This window comes from Protomyctophum parallelum (assembly GCF_964188405.1).
Source record: "Protomyctophum parallelum genome assembly, chromosome: 3".
NCBI lineage: Eukaryota > Metazoa > Chordata > Actinopteri > Myctophiformes > Myctophidae > Protomyctophum > Protomyctophum parallelum.
The window spans coordinates 35,881,478-35,907,338 of NC_139698.1; the positions used below are offsets into that span (position 1 = coordinate 35,881,478).

At 41.0% G+C, this 25,861-nt stretch overlaps 1 protein-coding gene across 1 annotated transcript in view; it reads left to right on the forward strand.

The window, feature by feature from the left end:
- Positions 1-25,861, forward strand: part of dnah5 (dynein, axonemal, heavy chain 5) — a gene marked incomplete at its 5' end in the record, with an annotated part of 139,517 nt that overhangs the window by 41,688 nt on the left and 71,968 nt on the right. Inside the window, 22 exons of the mRNA XM_083760609.1 lie at positions 280-498; positions 995-1,057; positions 1,582-1,820; positions 4,177-4,324; positions 5,272-5,364; positions 5,986-6,185; positions 7,841-7,994; positions 8,628-8,791; positions 8,958-9,114; positions 9,934-10,146; positions 10,550-10,774; positions 11,596-11,768; positions 13,738-13,808; positions 13,910-14,017; positions 14,482-14,669; positions 16,051-16,245; positions 16,432-16,566; positions 17,530-17,637; positions 18,220-18,373; positions 18,953-19,099; positions 21,255-21,496; positions 22,967-23,143. Coding sequence (XP_083616735.1) covers positions 280-498; positions 995-1,057; positions 1,582-1,820; positions 4,177-4,324; positions 5,272-5,364; positions 5,986-6,185; positions 7,841-7,994; positions 8,628-8,791; positions 8,958-9,114; positions 9,934-10,146; positions 10,550-10,774; positions 11,596-11,768; positions 13,738-13,808; positions 13,910-14,017; positions 14,482-14,669; positions 16,051-16,245; positions 16,432-16,566; positions 17,530-17,637; positions 18,220-18,373; positions 18,953-19,099; positions 21,255-21,496; positions 22,967-23,143 — 3,573 coding nt within the window. The remainder of the gene's footprint in view (positions 1-279; positions 499-994; positions 1,058-1,581; positions 1,821-4,176; positions 4,325-5,271; positions 5,365-5,985; positions 6,186-7,840; positions 7,995-8,627; positions 8,792-8,957; positions 9,115-9,933; positions 10,147-10,549; positions 10,775-11,595; positions 11,769-13,737; positions 13,809-13,909; positions 14,018-14,481; positions 14,670-16,050; positions 16,246-16,431; positions 16,567-17,529; positions 17,638-18,219; positions 18,374-18,952; positions 19,100-21,254; positions 21,497-22,966; positions 23,144-25,861) is intronic.

Genomic DNA, 25,861 nt, shown 5'->3' on the forward strand with positions numbered 1-25,861 from the left:
AGCGGACCTTAATGTACACACAGTGTGAGGCAATTACTTAAACAGCAGGTGCAGTCAATAAATAATATGAAGCCTGACTTCATATGGAAACATTGATAATGCCCATGATGCAGCACTGCAGGAAAATAGCATCTGTCTTTGATCAATGAAGATTTGGTGAACGTGTTTGGCCAGTATTTCCATGTGCTCGGTAGACCTAAACGATGTTGCTTGCCAGCTTGAAGCCTGTCTTATGTCCACTTACCTCAGAATTAATTTTCCATCACACCTCCCTTTCAGGAGTCCTATGCCATGCTCCATAAATATGAGCTGTCAGTGGTGAAGGAAGAGGCGGAGAAGGTGGACACGCTGCGCTACACCTGGGAGAAGCTGCTGTCTAGAGGCACGGAGGTGCAGAATGAGCTGGTGGCCCTGCAGCCCAACTTCAGAGGAGAGCTGATCAGCAATGTGGAGACCTTTGTGGAAGACTGCCAGCACTTCTACCAGGAGTATGATAAGGTTGGAAGGAAGGCATACAAAAATAAAAACACATTTAAAATGCTTGTTTATGTCCACATACACAACAAATAGGAAAGGGAATAAATCCTGGCATTTTTTAAGCTGATGGTAGGCTATCATTACAGATTTGACAGGAAATGCACCCAAGCATTTCCCTACAGCAATGTATCAATCAACCTATCACTATATTAAGATAACATAGCAGAGATGGTCGTGTCTTCTCCAGATTTAGTGGCTACCCTTAACTGAGTTTGTTAAATTCTCCTTCTTGTACATTCTGACCTACTGAAATCATCTTACGACCAACTTTGCACATATCCTAGGCTACTAGATATAAAAACCAGCCTAAAGCTGTGAGATTTGCACATGCACACACACACCACAAATAGCATATTAATTCCCCTCCCAGTCATTCATGTTAATTTCGGTGCATAATTAATATAACCTTATGGGTCTAGTTTTTAACTGCAGATATTGCCTTCATTCTTTCATCTAGGATGGCCCTATGGTTGTGGGGCTAGCTCCTCAAGATGCCAGCGATAGGCTCATCATGTTTCAGGTATGTGGATAACCATCTAGTATGGGGCTGCAACCATCGATTATTTTTGTTATTCTATCGATTGCATTTTCAATTAATTGAGGGGGACTGGGGAAGTGATCATTGTTGTAATAATTTTATATATCAATAAATGTGGAAAATGTTGAATATATTGATTTGTCTGATTAACCACTTAATTACATTGACTGCCATTGACGAGTATACTCGTCATTTAAGGGTTTTTATTAAGTTGAATGATCAAATAAAATTAAAATGACCATCAACGAATGAATGGCTCTAGGTTGCTAGGAGACCAATAAAACCGTAAATGAACTGGAAGAGAAAAGTTTGTTTCCATCGGCCTCAATGTAAACAGATTTACTAAAATGCATTTACAGTATCTCTGATTCTTTTCCCAGATGTTTGGTCAAAACAAGCTTTATTCACGGCCCACAACTAAAGAACCGATGATCACAGTTACAAAATGTAAAATATAAAGAGTTTGTTTATCTATAAACAAACCTGATAACCTTTCTCCATTTCAGAATCGCTTTGACAACCTGTTCAGGAAGTACATCACCTATACGGGTGGCGAGGAGCTGTTTGGACTTTCTGTTACCCAGCATCCTCAGCTGTTAGAAATCAGGAAGCAGTTGACACTGCTGCAGAAGTTGTACGGCCTGTACAACAATGTCATCGAGACAGTCAATGGTTACTATGACATTCTGTGGGTTGACATCCAGATTGAAAAGGTCAACACTGAGCTTCAGGATTTCCAGACTAGGTAAGAAAAGAGGTGTATTTACACCACATGAACCCTGTTTTGTCCCTATTTTGGGCATGGTCTAGGATGGCGAACATTTGGTGAAAATAGCAGATCCCTTCAACAAAGTATATAGGGTATAAATTGTTAATATAGAAAACATACTGGTCTATAATCATGACAAATATGTCTGTAATAATTGTTTCAATGATGCCCATTGTGATTCCTTTCGATTATGCCCCCTCACGCAGCTTAGATGTATATTCCATTGTAAACCAATCCATCAGAGTGAGGTGAACAGAAATGAAGTGAACAGAGAAACTTTAATCTGTTTTTTAAGTGTTTTTTTTTCCATGATATTAATCAAACAGACATTCTAGCGTGTTCACACAGCATCACACCATATTCACAACACCACACACCCAGAATTTTACATCACACCATATTACACCATCACATGGCCAGAAGTTAATCATCAGCGAATGTCTGTCTCTCTGAATGAATGAATGAATGTCTGTCTGTCAGAAACACCACCTTATCTCCTCATTGCCTGCACCAATCGCTCCCACTTTTCACACAGGCATTGACCATAATAATATGGAGGTCTTAACGAAGCCATTTTTCCAATAAGATTAATAATGAATTTATTAGTGAATAAAAACCCGTTTATTTGTCCGTGGTCTATCTCCGACCGAGCCACACTATTAGCACACATCTCTCCATGCCAAAATAAATCTGCACGCTCCCACAATCCAGCTAGGCTACTTTTTACCGACGCAACTGTCATATTTACTGTACAGATATTGTTTTTACATCACCACACGATCATGGAGAATTGTAACTTGAAGAATTGTGTGCCTGTGGAGGGGGTGTGGGACGCATAATTCGATAGGTCACCGTTTGTAGTGTGACGTAGGAAGCGAAACCCAGCCCCGTCGGAGCATCTGTTCTGTATCCGTGCTGGATGTGAATGACCAGCGACACACAGCCAGGACTGCAGCCGCTCCGAGGACACTGTTTCTGGGCTTATGATCAGTGACACACAGCCAGGACTGCAGCCGCTCCGAGGACACTGTTTCTGGGCTTATGATCAGCGACACACAGCCAGGACTGCAGCCGCTCCGCCGCTATATATAAATGCACCATTTACACTGTCCGCCCCCTCCTCAACCACCTCCTTCGCCGTGCATTACACATGGGCTACATGCCTGCTCAAAGCCTGGACACTGACAACGACAGCTTACAGCCCTGCGCGCACCCAGCGTGGCTGCGTGACACACTGAACAGCACGATCACAACGGAATGCTTATCTGTCGGGGTCTCGGGGTGGCCAAATGGAGACGTTTGGAGAAGACAGATCCCGTGCCGTCGGAACAACACAATGACAAAATACATACAGACAGATGCAATGACAACGACACGTTCCTAAATCACACAAAACATCTAATTCTTATCCTGATTATATAAAGAACAAACTACAACTTGCTTTGAAGCCCAAAAAGCCAACCTCCGCGTTCACCGTTTAATAGCTTATATCTCCACGGGCAGCAGACGGTGAGCGGTTAGGGACCGTCTACAAAGTGCAACACCGACCTTGAAAATATTCAATAACTTCCATTTATAGGCAGAATATCATCACCATATTTACATCACACATCAATGGTGTACTTATGATTGTACTACAGCATTTAATTAGCCTATACTTTAGTGCCCAACCCAACTTCCCAAGACCATCTGTAAACAATTCCCCCCCCTATCAGTAATGTGATCTATTACATCACACACTGAACATGATTTGCTGTTTGCATATATTCAGAACGGGTAAGGACTAGTATTAAACAACATAGGAACAAAGGAAGCAGAGTAGAATTAGAAGTGTTGCTGTGTAGAGGAGAAGAAGAAGGAGAACCTTTGCCGTGTTGTCTCTTTTCACCTCAATATCACCTCACGTCATGGCCTGATGTCTGGGCCTGCCCCTGAAGCTATATAGTGTAATGTGTTTCATTGAGTTGCATGAATGCTCCGAAGGATTTCAATCTCTATACCCATCGTCTTCATCTGTGGGCTCTGTCCTTTAATGTGGCCTGTGCTTTGTGCCCATCGCACTGGAAATGGAAGAAGGTAATGACGTCTGACAGAAGAAAATAAGAAAATAGATATTCCAGTCTAAGGAAGAAAGTATTCTTGCCATTGTAAGCTACTGTGTGGTTATCCTTTGTTACCTTTTGCTCTTTTGCTATGATATCTGCCTAATTAAATAACGTCCCATTGGACACATGTGCTGCTAGGCACATAACACACACCCACAGCTCCTCTTAGTGTGAGTTAATAGTAAATGATACGTTTTAAAGCCTCTTCTAATCACTTGTAATTACAGATGTCGTAAGTTGCCCCGTGCCCTGAAGGAGTGGCAGGCCTTTTTAGACCTGAAAAAAACTATTGATGATTTCAATGAATGCTGCCCCTTGCTGGAGCTGATGACCAACAAGGCCATGATGAACCGCCACTGGAGGAGGATCACTGAGGTGACGACCACAAATACTGTTCACTGATGTGACAGGGCCTATGTAACATTTTCCTGTCTTATTGTCTCTGCCAGGCCGAAGGCATGGCCGAGACTATGTTTTGGACTCTGTCCATCCATCCGTCCGTCCGTACGCCCGCCCGTCCGTGTGTGATATTTATTCCTGCAAATTGTATCAGAATCTGTACACGTGATCTCTATAGTCATGTGATCAAGACGGATCTGTTAGATTTTTCATTTTCCATCCTGATTAGGCTGATTAGGCTAATCATGAACGCAGTGTCTGTCCAGTTGCGGTGAAACTTTGCACGCACATTCGCACTATGTTGAGGAACAAATGCCACCCTTTTAACATTGACCTATTATAGAGGGTATGCGCATGCATAAAGTGAATGGCAAATCGAGTAGAAAAGTGAATTTAATGTCGTTTAACATTGTAATGCAATCAGATAGGACTTTTCTGTGGATGTATGGGCTGTTTTTTGCCACTCAGTAGGCATTCCCACAAAACTTCCGGCTATGATGACGATGATTGATGATGTCATGCGCGTACCCTCTATAGCGCCACTAGGAAGACGCTTAAAAAGAAAATAATAATAATAATAATATATATATAATATAATATATATATAATAATATATATATATAATATATTATATATATATATATTACTCCTACACATTTTGTCCAAACATCACTCAAAATCAGTACACATTATCTAATGTCACATTATCTAGTGAAGTGATGAAGTCGGATTTGTCCGTTTTTTCATGTTCCATCCTTATTGGCGCATTCCGATTTCCGAAGCCCGAACATTGTTGGCCCACGATAACCTACATGACCTGTTGGAGAACATTTCTTCTAGTTCTGTGTGCAATTTGTTTAATGGCTGCTGTGTAACAGCCTAATTTGTAACTTTATAATTTAAATGTGTGTTTGTTGGGTCAGGTGACTGGGCATAGCTTTGAGGTGGAGAGTGACACATTCAAACTGCGTAACATCATGGAGGCTCCGCTTCTAAGGTACAAGGAGGAGATTGAGGTAAGTGTGGAAAGGTCTTACACAACTACTATTGCTCTGTGGTGCTTTTTGATTTATTATAATTTGTTTTACATGGATTCTATGCTACTAATATCTAAAGAGGATAATAAGCAACATAAGTAAATAAATAATCTGGAAAGGTGACTATTGATTTTGACTTATCTCACTAGGTGTCGACAAATCAAGTGAAAATAAAAATAAAACACAAATGTTTTCTTTATGTCAACCTTTCAATCTTTTAGTAAGGTGGAGCTTTTGGCATCAGTTAGATACGTGATATGTGATTCAATCCTTGTGGGCTCCTTCATTCAGGCTTTTAAATCAACTATATAAACAGTTATGTGGCAAGTTTATATTATGCTTTTAAAATCCAACAGACATCTTTATGGTGAGGTGAGTGAATCATGATGAGGAACGTGCTATTTCAGTAAATGAGGCTTCAGAAGTTTGTAGTCGTAATATTAGTAGTGCCTAAGCCATAAGGTGGAGGTAGACTGTAGACATAATAAAATATCCTGTACTGTTTTTTTTTTTAAATGCTCCAGTGACTTGCAATTAAATGACTGTATATTTGATTAATATGTGTGTTTGCTGTCCGTCCTGTGCGGGTTTCTTCCACAGGACATTTGCATCAGTGCAGTGAAGGAGCGTGACATTGAACAAAAGCTGAAGCAGGTCATCGCCGAGTGGGACAACAAGACTTTCACCTTTGCTGTCTTCAAGACCCGCGGGGAGCTGCTCCTGAGAGGCGACAGCACATCAGAGATCATTACCAGTATGGAAGACAGCCTGATGATGCTAGGCTCACTTATGAGTAACAGGTACATGAACAACGTCGTAGGACCTCCTACTGGGAACAGCATTATTAGGTTGAGATTTGTCTTACAGTAAAAGAGCAGTGATTTTTCTTGTCCCGCTAGTTCTGACGCTCTAAGCATTTGTTGGGCATCTACACGAACACAATTGGCGTGGGGAGGGTGATAATTGTCACTGCATGTAATCCTACTGGCTGGCGTGTCACCTGTTTTTGGGCGGGAGGAGTAGGACGAAGGCCCTATGTCCTCCTGATGGTGGCTTCTCACTGGCAGGTGAGTCAGGTGACAACACAGAAATGTGTGTGGGGAGGAATTAATTGGCATAACATTTTGCCATTTGTTTAAAGGTCCCAATTTTGCCGGTGTCTTACCCCTTATCAGTAAACTTATTTTATTTTTTATTTTTTTTACTATTTTGAAAAACCTACACCAAATCTCTTCCGGGAAAAAAATCACATAGCGTCGCTTCACTTTCTAATATGTTGCTTGACTGTAGTGAAACAACAAAAGTATTTCTGTGATATAGAGAATTAGATGATTATTTTCTGCATTAATTGATTATTTAATTGGCTATATTTGGCTGTAGCGGAATGCACTGTCCTGCATATAATTGGCTGCTTATCTCAGACTAGAATTGCCTCCTACACCTTCAATCACACATTGAATCAACACTGCTTCTAATTAAGCACATCTAATGGCTAAAACACCTACAGCATAAAAAAAAATCACAACACCAAAATAAAATGACTAAGATAGCAGAAACAAGACTTTTAAAACAAGCGGGCATAAAGCAATGAAAGAAAGAAAAAAAGAAAAGAAAAAACAGCTGTAACTAACACAAATGCTTTCTTAAAAAGGCAGCTAGTGTAGCGGTCCAGGCACCTAGGCTGACGGCGTGTCGCGGGTTCGACTCCAAATCGCGACGACCTTTGCCGCGTGTCACCTCTCTCCCCATTTCCTGTCACCATACTGATAATTTCCCTCTATAACTAAAATCCAGGGTTTCTGAGGTACTACTATCAATAACTTGAGTAGCACAACTGTTACTGTTAAAATGCAGTAGTCTGATAAAGGTACTGATTCAGAAAGCAAGGGTTACAGAAGTCAAAAAGGTTTGAGCACCACTGCTCTAAGGTATTGCAGATTCAACTTTTTCATAGATTACATAGATAGCTTCAATGACTTGTTTGACAGCACTATCATTGTGTAGTGTTGTGTTGGATTCATGTTAATACATGCATAAACGTTAATATTCCTCTCAGAAAAGGGAACGCAAAGATTTGGCTGACCCCCTGTAGTAACTCTGACTAGGACCCCTAGGGGCCCCGGACCCACGGTTGAAGACCCCTTACTTACAGTATGGCTCTTAAAATGCACCACAGAGTGGAGGAGGTGGAACAGATCAGAATTAGATGAATTGATACCGAGAAGAGGCAAAGTTAATTGGGCAATTCAGTTTATTGTAATTGCACCAACTATCACCTCACTCAGATAATGTCATCATTTGCCCTGATCGTGTGTTACTGTAAGTATGCCTCCTCCGGGACGATGGCTAATACAAGCCATTATATAACTAGGTTTTATGTAATGTAATGTAATGCTTTCAGCCTGATGAAACATTATCGAGTGAACTTATACTTATCCTGACTGGACCTCTGCAGATACAACACTCCGTTTAAGGCCCAGATTCAGAAGTGGGTGCAGAATCTGTCCAACACCACAGACATCATTGAGAACTGGATGACTGTGCAGAACCTGTGGATCTACCTGGAGGCTGTGTTTGTAGGGGGAGACATCGCCAAACAGCTTCCTAAGGTACATTCAATTACACTGGGCTGAATTGGATTGGGTTTTTATCTATTATAGATTTTGTGATCCCAAGGGAAAATTAGTTTAGGTGGCGCGTGCACGCACGCACGCACGCACGCACGCACGCACGCACACACACACACACACACACACACACACACACACACACACACACACACACACACACACACACACACACACACACACACACACACACACACACACACATAGCTTGCATTGTTCGCTCTTTAACCAAACCTGAAATAATGTGCCTTTAATCTTTTTAATGGGAAATAAGGTTTATGGCTAGTGCATCAAAGTTAAGAACCGTCTGGCATTATTCAGTGTTGTTTTATTCCATAGCTTCAGAAATACATTGAACATTGTCATGCATACAAAATATAACAAATCTAACAAAAAGTACTGTGTTGTTTTGAATGAAAGTGGGCAACTTGCATATTTACTGATGCAGCACATTATTCAGTTAACACATAGCCTAATATATTAAATTCATCAGTGTTAATCTAAATCTGAGTGTACAAATGTAACCAAATGGACCTGTAAGGGTTAGAATTTGATAAAGAGCTGTACCACACAAATCAGATGTGAGCAGCTAACTAATGTACCCAACTGCTTTAGGAAGCAAAGCGGTTCTCCAACATCGACAAGTCATGGGTGAAGATCATGTCACGTGCCCATGAGATGCCCAACGTGGTGCAGTCATGTGTGGGAGACGAGACCATGGGACAACTGCTTCCTCACCTCCTTGAGCAGCTGGAGATCTGTCAGAAATCACTCACAGGGTGAGTGGGAAAAAACATTCACAACAAAACAGAAATAATCACTCTCAAGCCATCGTAAACAAGCTGACAGAATAGACATAAAATTACAGGATATACTTTTCTTTTTCACTGTGAAAAAACCAACCAGCATTCTCTTTCAGCTTCTTCGTTCTGTTCTTTCTTTCAGATACTTGGAGAAGAAACGGCTGCTGTTCCCTCGTTTCTTCTTCGTCTCGGACCCTGCCCTGTTGGAGATCCTAGGCCAGGCCTCTGACTCCCACACCATCCAGGCTCATCTACTCAACGTTTTTGACAACATAAAGTCTGTCCGCTTCCATGAAAAGGTACATCGTTTGGGATATATAATTTTTTTGTATCTCTCCGATAGGGAAATAAGTGAATAAGTGAAACGAACCATGGCATCATGGTTTGATCCACAGAAGCCTTATTTATACTATGTCACATGGCAGATCTATAAGCTTACAGATTGCTTACAGTACACAGACTAAAAAAGTAAACATTAAGCAAGAGTGTCACTCAAACCATTATTGCACACTAGGAATAGAATGCTACATTTATTTGCAATTCTCCCTCACATTACTCACATACAATTATTACTCACTCCTTATGCGGCAGCATGACAGTTAAACGGATCGAAAATGTGTCTGTGAATATTTTGCATCAAACTATTAGTTTGGTGAAAACTCGTTCATACAGGTCAAAGCTTTTATTTGTGGTGAAACCTTTCAAAAATAATAATTATCGCCACATAGTATTCGCCTTCTGTGGTTTACAAACAGATTCCAACGTCAGAGCAAAAAAGGCTCACTTAGAATAGTGGGCTCTGATTGGTCACCCACAACTAAGGGGTAAACCAAATGTAATTCAAACTGAGGAGTGCCAGACCAATCTCCCCATGGATTCCCCCCCCCTCCTGTGGCAGATTCGTCTGGTTTCCAGGCTAGATACAGATGAGTTTGAAAAGTAATAATACTAATACTAATAATAATAATCCTTCAGTGCCACCTAGTGGTCACCAGTTTAGGCTCTGAGTGCCAGATCTCCCATTATAAAAAAGAAGAGGGCGTTTTTAAACAGTGCTGAAGGGCTTCGGTCTGTGATAAACAATAAAACGAAACAATAAAACTAATTTCACTTCGAAGGTTTATGACCGTATTATGGCCATATCATCACGGGAAGGGGAGACCGTGGCTCTTGAGCGGCCAGTTTTAGCAGAGGGCAACGTGGAGGTGTGGCTCCATGCCCTGCTTAAGGAATCGCAGAGATCTTTGCACATGGTCATCCGACAGGCATCTGCTACCATCCAGGAGTCTGGCTTCCAGCTCATCGAATTCCTCAACTCCTTCCCTTCTCAGGTGAACATAATCACATTCAGATCAAATTTTGTGTCAAAAAGTGTATTTAATTTTGTGTTTAAACTGATCACATTGATATTATCCAGTATAAGGTAAGAATCAATTCAAAGTCAGATTTAGTTTTTATCATCAGCGTTGAGTCTCATCTTCATGCCGAGCCAGTGTTTTGCAGAAAAGAGTATTTACTGCATTTGCCAATGTGTACTGCCAATAATATAATAATGATATTGTCTTCTTGGCCTATAAAGATTATTCTCTATTGGAATCACTCTATCCATTAAATTCTAAGCTCTGTGCGGAATGGCATAGGCCCAAATGGCCTCCAAAGTGCAATTTCAGTGTTGTGAGTTATGCGTAAAACAACTATGCATAAATCTCCAAGTGATCGCGTCCTTGTTTGAAGGTGGGCTTGCTGGGCGTCCAGATGATTTGGACAAGGGACTCCGAGGAGGCTTTGACCAACGCACGCTATGACCGGCGCATCATGGCCAAGACCAACCAGCTGTTCCTGGATCTGCTCAACACGCTGATTGACATGACCACCAGAGACCTAAGTGCTGTGGAAAGGACCAAGTATGAGACACTCATCACCATCCATGTCCACCAGAGGGACATCTTTGATGACCTGGTGAGTAGAGCAGGATGATGGATGACTACATTTGTTAGGTGTGTCCAGGAGCTTTCCGCCTGCGTTGTCCAAGCAGCCGACACCTTTCAGTGCACCTATAAAAGTTTACTTTAGTGCACTGCTTCTTTATAAATTGCCCGCCAATTTTGTCTAAAAGTGTGGAGGACGTTTTTCAATCTACTTTTGCTTCACCATTATCCTTCTATTCCTCCGCTCTTTATCTTTTCTTCCCCTATTGGTTTGTTGAATGTTTTTCACATGGTCTCTCCTCTCTATGCTTTCTCTCACTAATATGTGCTGCCCTTCTTCTTTTCTCTCTTTGACTTCACCTACATTTGACATCTTATTTTTATCCCACCCAAGTGCCTTTCTCCTCATCCCTATATCTTCTCCATTCTTCCCTCTACAGTACATTCTCTCCATCTTCCCATCCCCCTCTGCCTCCCGTTTTTTTGCTTTCATATTCCTGCTGGCCTGTCTTCAGGTCCACCTTTTCACTTTATCTCTCTTTCACCTCATCCCCTCTAATCCTCAACTCCCATTACTTTCTTATTTGATTTGATTGATTTGATTTGCACAACAGTTTATATATACATGCATAATATGTAAATTATTTCCGTGGGAAAGTTTGCAGTTTGTTGTTGTGCTGGTGAGGTAAGAAACCCTAGGGGGGCTTATGCGAGAACCGCACCGTATTACATTACATACAATATGAATGTATTAACATTAAACATTCTGCCATATCCCACATCTCCCCTGTATCCCCATTCACCTCTATCTGCACCCATTGCCTATCCTTCCTCTGCCCTCTCTCTCTACAGTGCCGGCAGCATGTGAAGAGCCCCAGTGATTTTGAGTGGCTGAAGCAGTGTCGCTTCTACTTCAACGAGGACTCTGACAAGATGATGATCAACATCACAGACGTGGGGGTTGTCTACCAGAATGAGTTCCTGGGATGCACTGACAGGCTGGTCATCACGCCACTGACTGACAGGTACACGGTCACACTGAAACACAGAAAGATACGAGACAAAGATGTTTGTCTAACTAAGAGCAGGTCCATGGGCTTGACAGGTAGGGAACATGAACATGCACGCACGCACATACGCATTCACGCACATACACTGTGCCCATGGAGGGGAATGTTTTTTAGGAGACGATAGGATAACGGTTTTGAAGACAGGACAGGGGACAAATAACGAGCAGAGGAGGAGAAAAGATGCGTTGAGGGAGTTGTTAGGGATGCTCTGAGATAACGGAATCACCTGTCTCTGACAGGGTACAAAAGAGAGAGCGATAAACACAGGGGGAAAGAGGTGTATAATCAGGAGGGAGATGCATCCACAGATAGAGACAGAGGCAGGAAGGCAGGCAGGCAGACAGACAGACAGACCGAAGGACGGACAGACAGACACGTGGGAGCACAGAGCAAGATGAGAAGAGACAGAGGAGAAAATAGATAAGAACAGACAGCAGCATGGAGCCATCAGCAGACATCAGACAGCTAGCTCCCCAGAGAAGTGGCATCCTCCAGGCCTCATGGCCTCAGCACTTCCTAATGCCTGGCTCCCTGTTATTCTGTATCTCTGCACCCTGTTGTTTTCTCTTTCGCTCTCTGATGTTGACTGCTTCCATGTCGGATGAGAATTAATTGAGGCCTTGACCCAAACAGTGGGTCGGGATCCATGTTTGGGTCGCGGATCCATTTTTATGGGTCACAACAGGCAAATATCAAATATGTCTGATTCAGTTTCAATATCAGTTTATTATTTCCATGAATCTTACATGGCCCGGACGGCTGGCGTAGACGCCTGGACACCTAGGGCTCTATTTTCGTCCATGCTAAACACCTTCCCTAAACTACTTTGCCTTCTTTTGCTATTTTGAAAAACATTTTGAATAGTTAAAATAGCTATTTTAACTATTTAGGAATAATGGAGCCCCTACGACTCCATTTTTGTTACCTGCGACGCGGCCCACAAGTCAGCCGCTGCCCGAAAATTACCAGTACAGGAGCTTGCTCTGTCCCTAAATGGTACAGCGTCACCCGCTATCTATTATGCCGACACCGGTATTTGCGCCTAGAGGTGTTGGCACGCTTTCCCCTAAATTGCTATTTTGGTCACACACATTTGGGAAGGCGCATAGTGGTTTTTAAAAGCACCCGTAAGCCGTATGCCAATTTAGTTTGGTATAGAGCGGTGCGCACCGCACCGCGGTGCGCCTGCAATGGAGATGTCCAGAGTCAGGCTGCTTCATCTGATCATCCTCCTTATTCTCTTATGCATGTCTTTGTAATTTTCCTATAATCAGCAGAAGTGAGTGCCTATCACTTCCTTGTGTCCATTGTGTTCATATATGTATAGTCAAAGACGTTTTTTGACTTAAGTTGTGCCAGCCATTGTGCACGATTACATTTGCTTGTTCAGTTTCATCACCCCATAGCGCAGCAAATGGGGTTTAATCCGATTTCCCGAAATTTCATTTTCGCTTTATACCGTTTCGTAGAGATGGCCTACACGCACGATCTATATACCAAATGAAAGCTTGAATTTCGATGATCACACAACACTTTGAAATGTTAAAAATGAATTTGAGCGAGTTGTGACTCAAGACGAGTGTTCTTGTCTCTTTGCGCGGTGGAAGATCAGTTATTTTGCTCAATGTTCAGCCCAGAATAAGGATGCTAGTCATGAGAGAGAGAGAGAGAGAGAGAGAGAAACAGATGAAGATCAAACATGATATTTGTTTTAAAAAAAACATTTTCCAGTCCAGCCGTAAGCCTATATGAGAAGCTACATTCCCTTCTGAAAATAATGATTTACCTTATTACCTCTTCACCCAGGTATGTCACTGTATTGTACTGTACTGCGCCCACGCAGAATTTAATAAATGAAACAACACTTCTTATACTGAAACTTTAAGTGTGTGTGTGTGTGTGTGTGTGTGTGTGTGTCCTCCAGGTGCTACATCACTCTGGCCCAAGCGTTGGGCATGAGTATGGGAGGCGCTCCAGCGGGTCCTGCAGGAACAGGTAAAGCTGAGTGTTATTAACTCTTATGATATTAAAAAAACAAAAAAATACAAATTAAATGTAAAAAACATACTGAAATCCTATGTTTGCATGCTTGTCAGGTAAGACAGAAACCGTAAAAGACATGGGCCGCTGTCTCGGAAAGTATGTGGTTGTCTTCAACTGCTCTGACCAAATGGACTTCAGAGGTCTGGGAAGGATTTTCAAAGGTGAGAGACCTATAAATATTTGAATATATATATGTTTTTAGTACAATATACTGTATCATGAATAACTTGCTACAGCAAAATGTATAATAGAAATAATGTGAAGGTGTGGGATATGGTACATGCAGTTGTAGTCAATTAATGAAATGACCAAAATACAATATTGTTGCTGTCAGGCAGAAACATTGTATCTCCATATTTCAACTTGTAATGTTTTTCCCCCCCTTAAGTTTTCGTACAAGAGTGTCATGCAAAAGTTAATACAATAGCTGATCTACTACAGTGTATCACATTTTTGAAGGGTTTCATAAATATTGAACCAATGAAAAGTAAGGACATGTGACAAAAATAATTACTTAATTGAATCCATTGGAATACAGGTTGTTTCCTGAAAAGTAATGAGTGTAAACTGTACAAATGTACACTTTTCAAAGTTCAGTTAACACTTTTGTGAATCCTGTGTCTAGGTCTGGCCCAGTCTGGCTCGTGGGGCTGTTTCGATGAGTTCAACCGCATCAATCTCCCCGTGCTGTCGGTGGCAGCTCAGCAGATCGCCATCGTCCTCACGTGCAAGAAGGAGCGACGCAAGAACTTCATCTTCACCGACGGGGACAATGTGGAGATGAATCCAGAGTTCGGCATCTTCCTCACTATGGTGAGGATCAGGGCAGGGGACACTTCAACGTTCAGTTGAAAACAAAACACTTAAACCCCATACGTTGTTGAGTGGTGGCGCTCAGGGCGCTATACTAGTGTATTTTCTGTTTTCGCTCATTATTAAATATCTTCACTGAAAATAGACGATCCATGAGCTCACAATGCGCCGTGTCGTGGGCCGCAATATGCTTTTTTCTGTGATTTTCCCCAAGATACAGCTGCTGGGTTGGAGCTGCTGTGATGGACCAAGTATATACTCGAGTATACAAAAGTGCATTTTATTTATTTATTTATTTATTTTTTATTATTTTATGAAGATGATGCCTGTATAAGCTCACAACGTCTTGCACTTGAGCCACCAGAGCCCCCTGCCTACATGTTGAGAACCAATGCTCTATTCCACTAATAAGCTACCACAAGAACAATGTTTCTGTTAATTACAGCCTGCTGAATTAAAGCATCATCTCACATAATCGGTTAAAGTAAAGAACGATGACTTTCCCCTGCTATTTTACCAAGCATTCAAATTTAATTCACAAAGTAAAAATGTAACACTATTTAAGTAGTATAAAGGTTAATTGACTGGGCAGACGTGAAATGATCCCAGCATATGGGTTATTTTGCAGCCTTTTATGCACTATACATATTTAACAAGCTAACTTGGTTTTACAGTATAATATTATTACAACAATTCATTATTCAGTAAATGGAGCATTGTAGAATGGCTCTTGCGTGTTGAGAAGGGTAAGAGATTATACATATTAAGTTAGAGAGATTGTTGTGAATTTGTACAGTACAGAGTGAGCATTAGCGTAGCAGAGGTGGTTCTGAGCTGTGTCCAGGGGGATTTCCCTTGCTCAAGGCATAATGACTTCTCTAAACTCTGATTATCTGATTACATCAGATAATTATAGCCCCAAATGTACTGTAGGGGTTCTGTGTATGTGCAGCTAATAACTTCGCAATGGAAAACAAGGTTAATAAAACAAAATGGAATTTGCTGTTGAAATTTTAATTTATTTGGATTGTTATAAAGAGACCATGTAAATTTAATTTTTTTAAATCATTATATTATTTCACATTTTCTTTTCCATTATATGTTAAAATAATATTCAAACGTTTATTTGGGGTATTGTGTAACTACTAAATGCCAACCAAGTTAAATGTCTAACTTTATTTCCTATATATGAAAATGCATCATTGTCCACCAGTGAAATGTATCCGATAGAGCCGATAGAGTGTAGAAATGTAATCAGTCCATTGGGTTACATTTTTAGACTATTGGAGTAGTCAATAACACAGAGGATTTTATTGTATACTTACTGTAAAACCACAAGTCTGATTCTGATTTCAAATCTTTATATTTTTCACCTGATCAGAACCCAGGATACGCAGGTCGTCAGGAACTTCCTGAGAACTTGAAGATTAACTTCCGATCGGTGGCCATGATGGTTCCCGACCGTCAGATCATCATCAGAGTCAAACTGGCCAGCTGTGGGTTCATAGATAACATTGATCTGGCCCGCAAGTTCTTCACTCTGTACAAGCTATGTGAGGAACAGCTCTCTAAGCAGGTACGTAGAAATATACTAATGTTTAGTGTGCGCACATAGGCTATAGTATAATGCCTGACATTATAGGCTCGATTGCCAGGCCAGGTGGACCATTTGCATTTCTTCATAATGCTATACATATATTGTATATAATTATACTAATATGCATATTTAAATCACACCTCCCATCTGCATTCATGCTTCCAGGTGCACTATGACTTTGGCCTGCGGAACATCCTGTCAGTGTTACGGACTCTGGGTGCTGCCAAACGAGCCAACCCCAACGACACCGAGTCCACCATCGTCATGAGAGTCCTCCGGGACATGAACCTGTCTAAACTGGTCAGTAGTATAGTTATACAATAGAACAGAACCTGTCTAAACTGGTCAGTAGTATAGTTATACAATAGAACAGTAAGTCTAACCACTATAAACCTATTACACTAAGAAGAACTCTTGTGATGGGAGTCCACAGGCAAATACATGTAAGTTTGGCTGTCTATGTGAAAAGGTTTGAGAACCACTGCAATAGACTTTACAGAATGCAATTATAACCATGAAGAACAATGACTGATTCCTTATACTAGATGACTGTTTCTCAACGTCGGGTCCGGGGCCCACCAGGGGTCTGAATAGATCCTTATGGGTCTGTACACTCTCAGTTTAAATTGTAGATTGGGGCCACAGAGAAAAATAAAAATGGTGGTGATCCAGGGCTTAATGCTTTAAACTGGGGGTCCTTGAAATGAAAAGGTTTGAGATTGACTAGCCTCGATACCCAGGCTTTCATTTCGTCTGCGCGAAAGATGAAAGCCTGGAAAAAGCCGTGGGCTGAACCAGTCTAAAAGTGGGAGTCAACCCTTCCGGGTGGGCGTCGCTCTAAATGATGTGACGTAGCGCTGCACTAGGGGGGAGAGGAGGGGCCGGGGGTGACGGACAGATCGATGAGATCCAATCAGGGTGCGCGCATTTCTGAGGCGCGACCCGCCCCTCTAGACCAGAAATGTCTCTGCTTAGGTCAGGCTAGAGATTGACTAGATCTACAGTATAGATGGATAGATCTCTGGAATAAAATCTAATCTAGTCCAGTCATGTGAATTAATAAAATAACATTTGGCAGACTGGGACACAAATGAACCCTACTCTGCACGTGCATGCTGCGACTCATGTAAACCTGCTTCTTTCCATCCAAACTCTCCATCACTCCCTGTTCATTTCACTGATTGTGTGTGTGTGTGTGTGTGTGTGTGTGTGTGTGTGTGTGTGCGCGTGTGTGTATGTGCGTGTGCGTGCTAATGCCATTAGATTGATGAGGATGAGCCCCTGTTCCTGAGCTTGATTGAGGACCTCTTCCCGGGCATCCAGCTTGATAAAGCAGGTTACCCTGAACTGGAGAGGGCAATCGACATACAGGTAGGAAAGAGAAAGGAGGAGTGTATATGTGTGTATGTGTGTGCGCTCTAACACGCTTGTGTTAGAGCTTAGAGGGAGAGGTTGGTGGGGTTGAAAAGAAACACAGGAAATCGGAAGTCATAGAAGAGACAGATATGCTCTATGTCTACTTTCCATAATTGCCTCAAAATATAATGCTCTGAAAGAAATAAAGCATTGCATCGTTTGCCATTTCAAAAGTATCAGTGGCAAGTAGAAAGTGCTGAAAACAGATGTCGACATCAGCTATCACTATTGTCTACTGTTCTCAGCATTTGTGTGTTTGCTTGCATTTTTTTCGTGAATGCACTTTTTTCTGCATCCCTGAATCTGTATGCATGTCCTGTGACTTAGTTTTTGTTGTGCTGTGAAAATGACGAAAGAAAATTACATAACGTTTTTATGTCATGTGTGGAGCAGTTTTGTGGAATATAAATGCCACAGAGAAGCATATTGACTGCATGAAGTCTGAATATTCAGAATTTAAGATTCAAATATTCAGTATAAGAGTCAAATTCTTGGATCCTTGACAATGCAATAATAAGTCTGTCTGTCTCGGTGCAGGTTGAAGATGCCGGACTCATCAGCCACCCTCCATGGAAGTTGAAGGTCATCCAACTGTATGAGACTCAGAGGGTCCGACATGGCATGATGGCTCTAGGACCTAGCGGGGCTGGGAAAACCACCTGTATACACACACTGATGAAGGCCATGACAGGTTTGTGTGTGCATGCACGCACGTCCACATCCATGCTTGTGTTAGAACGGCAGAGGAAAAACAGAGCATGTGTCAATGACGCATTACATGAGTCAGCCTGTTCACATTGTCTATTTAATTGTCTATCTAAAGTTTGAAATAAAAAGACGTTTACATTCTGCATTGCTCCACCTCATTTTGGAAGGTCTGTGCCACGCTTCGGCACTCCAAAATATAACCCTGCTCTCTACATTATTCTGTGTAATTAACTCTGGTCAGTTCACAAACTAGCTTGACTCTCATCACACCTTAATTAGCACACTACTATCCATACACTATGTAATGCTGTCTGAAGGCCATAGTTATAGAAGACTGACTGTACTACTGCGTGTATAAATGTTTACTCTACTCTCAATCATGTGTTAACGCTGTCATTTTACATACTGTATCAAATCCAGTTGTCCATGTAATAATAATATACAGTATATATGATGCCAGCAGAGATGTTATGCTTTGTGCCAGTTTCTCTAGAGAGTCCTGTATATTTATGGTATTCTGCAACTGAAATCTTGATTCTGATTTTGTGTGTGTGTTTGCCAGATTGTGGCCAACCGCACAGGGAGATGCGCATGAACCCCAAGGCCATCACAGCTCCTCAAATGTTTGGCCGCCTGGATGTCGCCACCAATGACTGGACTGATGGCATCTTTTCTACGCTCTGGAGGAAAACCTTGAGAGCCAAGAAAGGTTTGAGTGACTTCAATGTTGTTTATTATGTTATTCAATTTAAGTACTGCCATTTTAATGAATGATGCGTTCTATCTTTCCCTGGGACTGAGTGTACCAGTCCACACAAAATACTTATGTTAATCCAAACCAAGTAAAGTGGCTAACAAGGGATCCTTGCTTCACATTTGCATCTTCTGTTATGTATTCATGTGGACGATGTTGTGTCATGAAAATAATTATGGGTTGGTTGAGAATATGATGCATCATTTAATTAAAACACAGCACAGATGCATGGAATGTTGAGGAAATTGGTCCCTACATTCAGAGTTATAGAACTAAGAATAAATTGCGCTTAAACCGCCTGAGATGCAGCATCTTGTTTTCAAATCAGAATGTTTTGCTTTCTGCTTAAGTAAAACTTGAGTTTGTGAGTCTGCATCTGGGAGTAAAAGTGTAGCTGTTTGTGCATTTCAGTATTTAATTGTTTACATGCTATATTACTGTGCAAAGAGTACAGTATTCTTTTAATCTCAGGCCGACATTCCCTCTCTCCCTGTCTGACTCTTTCTTGTTTTTTGTTGTTTCATCATATCATCATTAACTATAATGCTGCTGCTGTTATCAGCTTTGAGCCTTTGAACCGTATTCTTGTTCTTGAACCATCTCCATCTCCAAGTGTCATGAGGACGACCTACAGTAGAGATGCTAGTATAGTCATATACTGTATTGATCACACATGTTGAACTATGATTCCACAAATACGTAACATGGTGACTATGATATGTTAGAGTATACTTTATATTTCTTGCACAATCATTGTTTTTAATCTTGAATTAGAGCCCTACCGCTAGCAGTGTTCTAATTCAAGATTGATGATTGTAACTAGCCAAACATCTTTAATTCAACCATTAAAGGTATATTCAGTGATTTCACATAATTCAAATATCACTTATTCTTTTGTTTTGTTGTGATAATCCTCCCTACTATAGAGTGTGCTGACCATATAAGGAGTTCCTCCCTGTCCCCAGTTAACCCCTGGGGGTCAAAAAACCTTAGGTTTCGTTTTTGACTCTCTATCCTGATTGGACGAAAGGCTGGGTCCCACAGCCAAAAACGAAACCTAAGGTTTTTTGAGTGAAATCACTGAATATACCTTTAAGGATTGCAATTGCAATGTTTGTCATTCGGCTTGTCCCTCCAACTCTTTCCTACCAAACATTGATTGATTGATTGATTGATTGAAATATTTATTAACAGTTTGAAGAATTTACAGTACATTTCAAGCACAAACTCAATACAAAGACTGTTAACTGTGAGTGGACGACCCAATTAAGCATTACACTTGTTTACAACAGGGTCCACATTGTTCAATTCATCAAAACATTTAGAGACATACAAATAGACATTTCTATGTAGCTAAAGAACAGAACAGGAATTCATCATATAGGAAGCAAAAAGGGAAAAGATACATATACAGTGAGGGGAAATGGGGGTGGGGGGGTGGGGGGATTCAGATTTTACAGAGGCCAGTTTCGAATAATGACATGACATGACATCTCAAAAACTGCCGGTCGGAATCCATGGAATCCATGGAATTTGCTGTGCAAATGCTCAGCAGAGGATCAACCCTAGAGCTACTGGAAGCACACCAGCACACCATTCAAGATGTTTCAAAATATTTTGGGTGGATTTCCGTGAAATTGGCTGTGTGCATTCATGCTCCCTTACCATTTGAGAGACCCCATGGTCTTGAGGCCAGAAGCAGAATGGACCTCTGGTGGCCACTCCATATGTTGATCCTTCCCCACATGTCCTTCATCTTCGATGTCTCCATTTTGACTGATACCTGTCCATTCAAACTCTAGACCCAAAGTCATTAGCGCAGCCGCAGCCGGCGAAAACTAGAGATCTTAACCGGCCCTGGGCCCTAACTGGGCTGGCCTGAGGCCTTACTAATTAGGACACATTTTACGGCCCATTTTACGGCCCAACAACGTCAATAAAAAAAAAAGAGGGAAAAAAAGGTTGCTTCTCGCCCTCAGGGCGTCTTACTGATATGTATACAGTACTACGTATACACTGTAAATTCATTATGTAGCTACATACTGTACATCTTCTTGTTGACTTCAACCACATTATCCACGATCAATTTCTTTTGTTACTCATCTCTTAGGAGAACACATCTGGATAGTCCTAGATGGCCCAGTAGATGCCATATGGATTGAGAATCTGAACTCGGTGTTGGACGACAACAGAACACTGACTCTGGCCAACGGGGATCGCATACCCATGGCTCCCAACTGTAAGGTGGTGTTTGAGCCACACAACATCGACAACGCCTCGCCAGCCACCGTTTCACGCAATGGCATGGTGTTCATGAGCTCCTCTGTCCTCAACTGGAGCCCCATACTGGAGGTATAGTCAAATGATTAATTATTAATATTATTAATTAGTGTTTATGGCTGTAATAATAATATGCACATGAATCAAAACATTCGCTCTGAGCTACAATGCCTCCAGTCTCGAGTTCTATAGTATATAGTATAGGTCCAAAACATTACCAGCCTTGTGAGTGGGAGCAGAGGGAGATAGGGAGAGGTCAAATTAAGCCAGAAGGGATGTAACGGGAAGATACTTCTCTGCAGTAGGTAGGTTGAAGTCAACCAGTAGAATCAAGGGGGTGCCATCTTCCGGAAACGAGCTGATCAGAGAATCTAGTTCTTCCAGGAAGTTCCCGAGAGTTCCTGGAGGGTGATAGAGCACAATGAGGGTGAGGGGGACTGGTTGTGATATTAAGATAGCATGAAATTCACATGTGGACAGAGAAAGGTGAGAGAGATTTAAGACACGGACATTCCACACTGATTTGCTATACTAGTTTGTGGACGATTCATTGAGCCAAATCCCTTTGCAGCTGTTCATTATATCTTTAAAGGGCAACAAGCAGCAGGGATACAGTTTGCTTTGACAGCACATTTGAACACCCACTTTTACAGATACATGTGTTGTGCATGTGCACACTGAGCCTATGTGTGTGTGCCAAACACCAAAATACATATTGCTCTCAACTTAAGACCTGTCCAACGCCCACATGCTCACTGACCCCCCGGAGTACTTGGCTGCAACTGATTTAATGAGCACAGAGAACAAGCCTCCTCGCAATACTCCTCCGGGGTGGCGGCATATATAGCTTCAAAGCAAGATGCTTTTCATCTTGTTTTGTCAGATTGTGTACACGGAGAGAGGGATACACCACAACATGGTGAGCCATGGAAAAGACAATGTAAAAAAATCTCTTTATGTCTAATTGTCTATGGAAAAATGCTTTCCCCTGTCCCTGAGAATACAGAAGCAGGATTGTTCCTTCTGTAGTCACATTTATAAAGATAATGATGATGGTGATGATAATTGTGTGTGTGTGTGTGTGTGTGTGTGTGTGTGTGTGTGTGTGTGTGTGTGTGTGTGTGTGTGTGTGTGTGTGTGTGTGTGTGTGTGTGTGTGTGTGTGTGTGTGTGTGTGTGTGTGTGTGTGTGTGTGTGTGTGTGTGTGTGTGTGTGTGTGTGTGTGTGTGTGTGTGTGTGTGCGTGCGCATGCATGTGTGTTTTATATCTGTTTTAATTCATCAGTGGAGAAATAATAAACTCCGATTTTATAGTGTGCCTTTGTGTCATTTAGCTGTAGAATTGGGTTGCAAACTAAACTTGAGTATACATTAACTAATGAGAAAATAGAGAATGAACACTCAGATTAAATTATTGTCTCAAGTGCACGGCCCAATACAGCCAGCACTCACTTTTGAGTGCTGGCTGTCTTTTTATTTTCCTATAAATTAAGCAATACCCCACAAAAAAATTACTAAATGACTGACTTGACTCACTTTTTCAGGGCTGGTTGAAGAAACGCTCCCCTCATGAAGGTGATGTGCTGAGGGACCTCTTCTCCTCCTCCTTCCCCGAGCTCTTTTCCTTCAGTGTTCAGACACTGGAGTTTAAGATGGAGCTACTGGAGGCTTTTGTCATCATGCAGTGCATCAACATGCTCCAGGGACTCATACCACCTAAGGTAGGCTGATGAGTCATCTCTGAGTACTCGCTCAACGGTCAGACATAATGCAGAGTCAGACAAATATTTTGCATTCGAGTTCAAAGGAATAGTTCACCCAAAAGACTACTCACCCTCATGTGAGTTGAAAAACGCAGCCTTTCTTTTCCCACATAACACACAGTTAGAATGACAATTTAAGCATTTAGCAGGCACTCTCACCCACTTACAAAGTGCAAGATCGGTAGTGCCAGGAACCCCTAGTCAACAAACGACAGGATAAATGGTCAAATAAATAGAGTGCAGAGAATTCAAGTGCTACAGTAAAGCCTTGACAACTGTAGGATACTAGGTAAACACAAACATAGAATAATAAAAAAAATTGTCAAGACAAAAGACAGTACAGTGTACAAGAAATTATACCAAAAGCATAACACCACCAAAACAGACAAAATCTGTCAAAATGACATGCTATCGAGTATCTAAATAACATTCTTACCAGTTGTGGAAAAGTAACCACCATACGTATATATCTACAGTATCACATTTAGGCAACTTTGCAGCAAAAGGCAAAAAAAACCCAACTAAAACTAAAGTTAATGTTCTTAGATTAAAAAAAAAGTGCTAAATATTTATACCTCATAATACATGTCTTTGGAAGCAAAATGATTGCACTGTGAGTACATAATCAATACATCTTCTGATGTATTGTGATCTTTTTTTAAATATGATATTGTATTACTCGACGACACTGAAAATGTGTTTAATTACTCAGTATAATTTTGAGAATGAATAAAACTTGAATGAATGTTTGGCATAGAGCTCTTTTTAGGAATGTAAATATGGGGAGATTCTATGTTCTTGTTGAGCAGCGCATGAACACGTAATTGTTTTGGTTTCAGACTTAGATTATGCAGCACAAGCTGTATGGAATCTTTTCATGATCACTGTTTGTGACCATTGACTTCTGTAGTTTCTGAGAAAGCTGCTAAAAGGTCTTGACTCTTGTTGGCAAATGCCTCATATATTTTTTGGTAAAAGCTTTATCCATGTTTCAACTGGCATGAGGGTAAATCGATATTGACAAATTGTATTTTTATGTGAACTACTCCTACTACCACTTCTAAATTGCGCTTGAACCCCCTGAGATGCAGCATCTTGTTTTCAACGCGGTCCCTCAAATCAGAATGTTTTAGCTTTCTGCTCAAGTAAAACTTCAGTTTGTGAGTCTACATTTGTGAGTGTGGCTGTAGTTCAGTATTTCATTGTTTAGATGCTATTACTGTGCAAAGAGGGAGATGGACATTATTCCTTTAATCTCAGAATGACCTCATAAGAGGCCGACAGCCATTATTCTTAGTTCTCACTTGTTCTCTCTCTCCTTTTTCTTGTTTAATCTTATCATCATTAACTAGCAATGCTGTTTGAGCTTGAGCTTTGAGCCACTGTCATCATCATTTCTTTATTTCTTTATTTCAACTCGTAATACATTTTCAATGTAGCCGAGATACAATACAATAATCAACAGAAATTACATTCACATACAGCAACATTAAAATAAGCACAGTACATTAATCAGAAGACAGAAAACACTCAAAATACTCAAAGAACTACAACAGATAATAAAATAAAGCAGTTACAATCTCGATTTGAACTTTTTTGTAACGTTTCAACTGCCATGAGGGTGAATCGAAATTGACAAAATTGTATATTTGAAAACTGCAAACTCCAACTCTGAGAATTTACATTACTTACAGAATATATGGAGATTTTGTATTTCTATCACAATGTGAGGATTAGCAATTAAAGTAGCGTCATCTTTTTATATTTGGCAATGGCATTAAGGTGACTACTGGACATTTTATGATTACATATCCAATACATTATACTGTAGTTACATGTCTGGCACAGAGCTCAAATCCCCCAAAATAATACAGGATTATGTTTTAATATAATTTTCATGTGAATCCTAGAGCACATTAGTAGCTTGTTACATATTAGTAATCTTTCTTACATGTGATGATTCCATAACACATTCACTCACCACCCCAAACCCCGTTGACCAGGGGTGGAGTACAGAGCACTCTCTTATGAAATAATAATACAATTCACAACATGAAAACACAAATTGTCAATACTATTAGCCTTATTCACACGGCTGCCATTTCTTGCCATTTTCTCCCTGGAAATAAAAACGTCTGGGTTTCCGAGGCTACAAGACAAGCTACCGTAGTTCTGAAAGACACAAAAAAGAAAACAGGCTTCCAGTCGCGATACAATGGAAAAACCAAGGACAGCACACATCGCTCTAATCTAGAAGCATCGATTGGTGACTGGTTCAGCGCCACCATCAATGGACAGTGACAGGCCATGCACGGAAACACCTGGGTTCCAGAGGCTATGCATGCTGTGACCAGCATCATGTTACATGGGGAGAAATTACCCAAGAGAGCACAGCAGCACACAGAGCCACTACCTGGCTGTCTCAATTTACACACACAGAGAGTACTGTATATTTGTAGTTAACCCATTACTAACACTACAGATTTGGTGTTATGTGCAGATAAAATGCACAAACAATGGCATGAGAAGCTACTATGCAATCGTACACAAATTGCCTATATCTTGTGGCTCATTTGTATTTGTATTTGTATTTAGCAAGAATCAAATATTTATCAAGATATTTTAAACTCTAAACATTACAATATATATAGGTCTACAACATTATAAAACCCATTC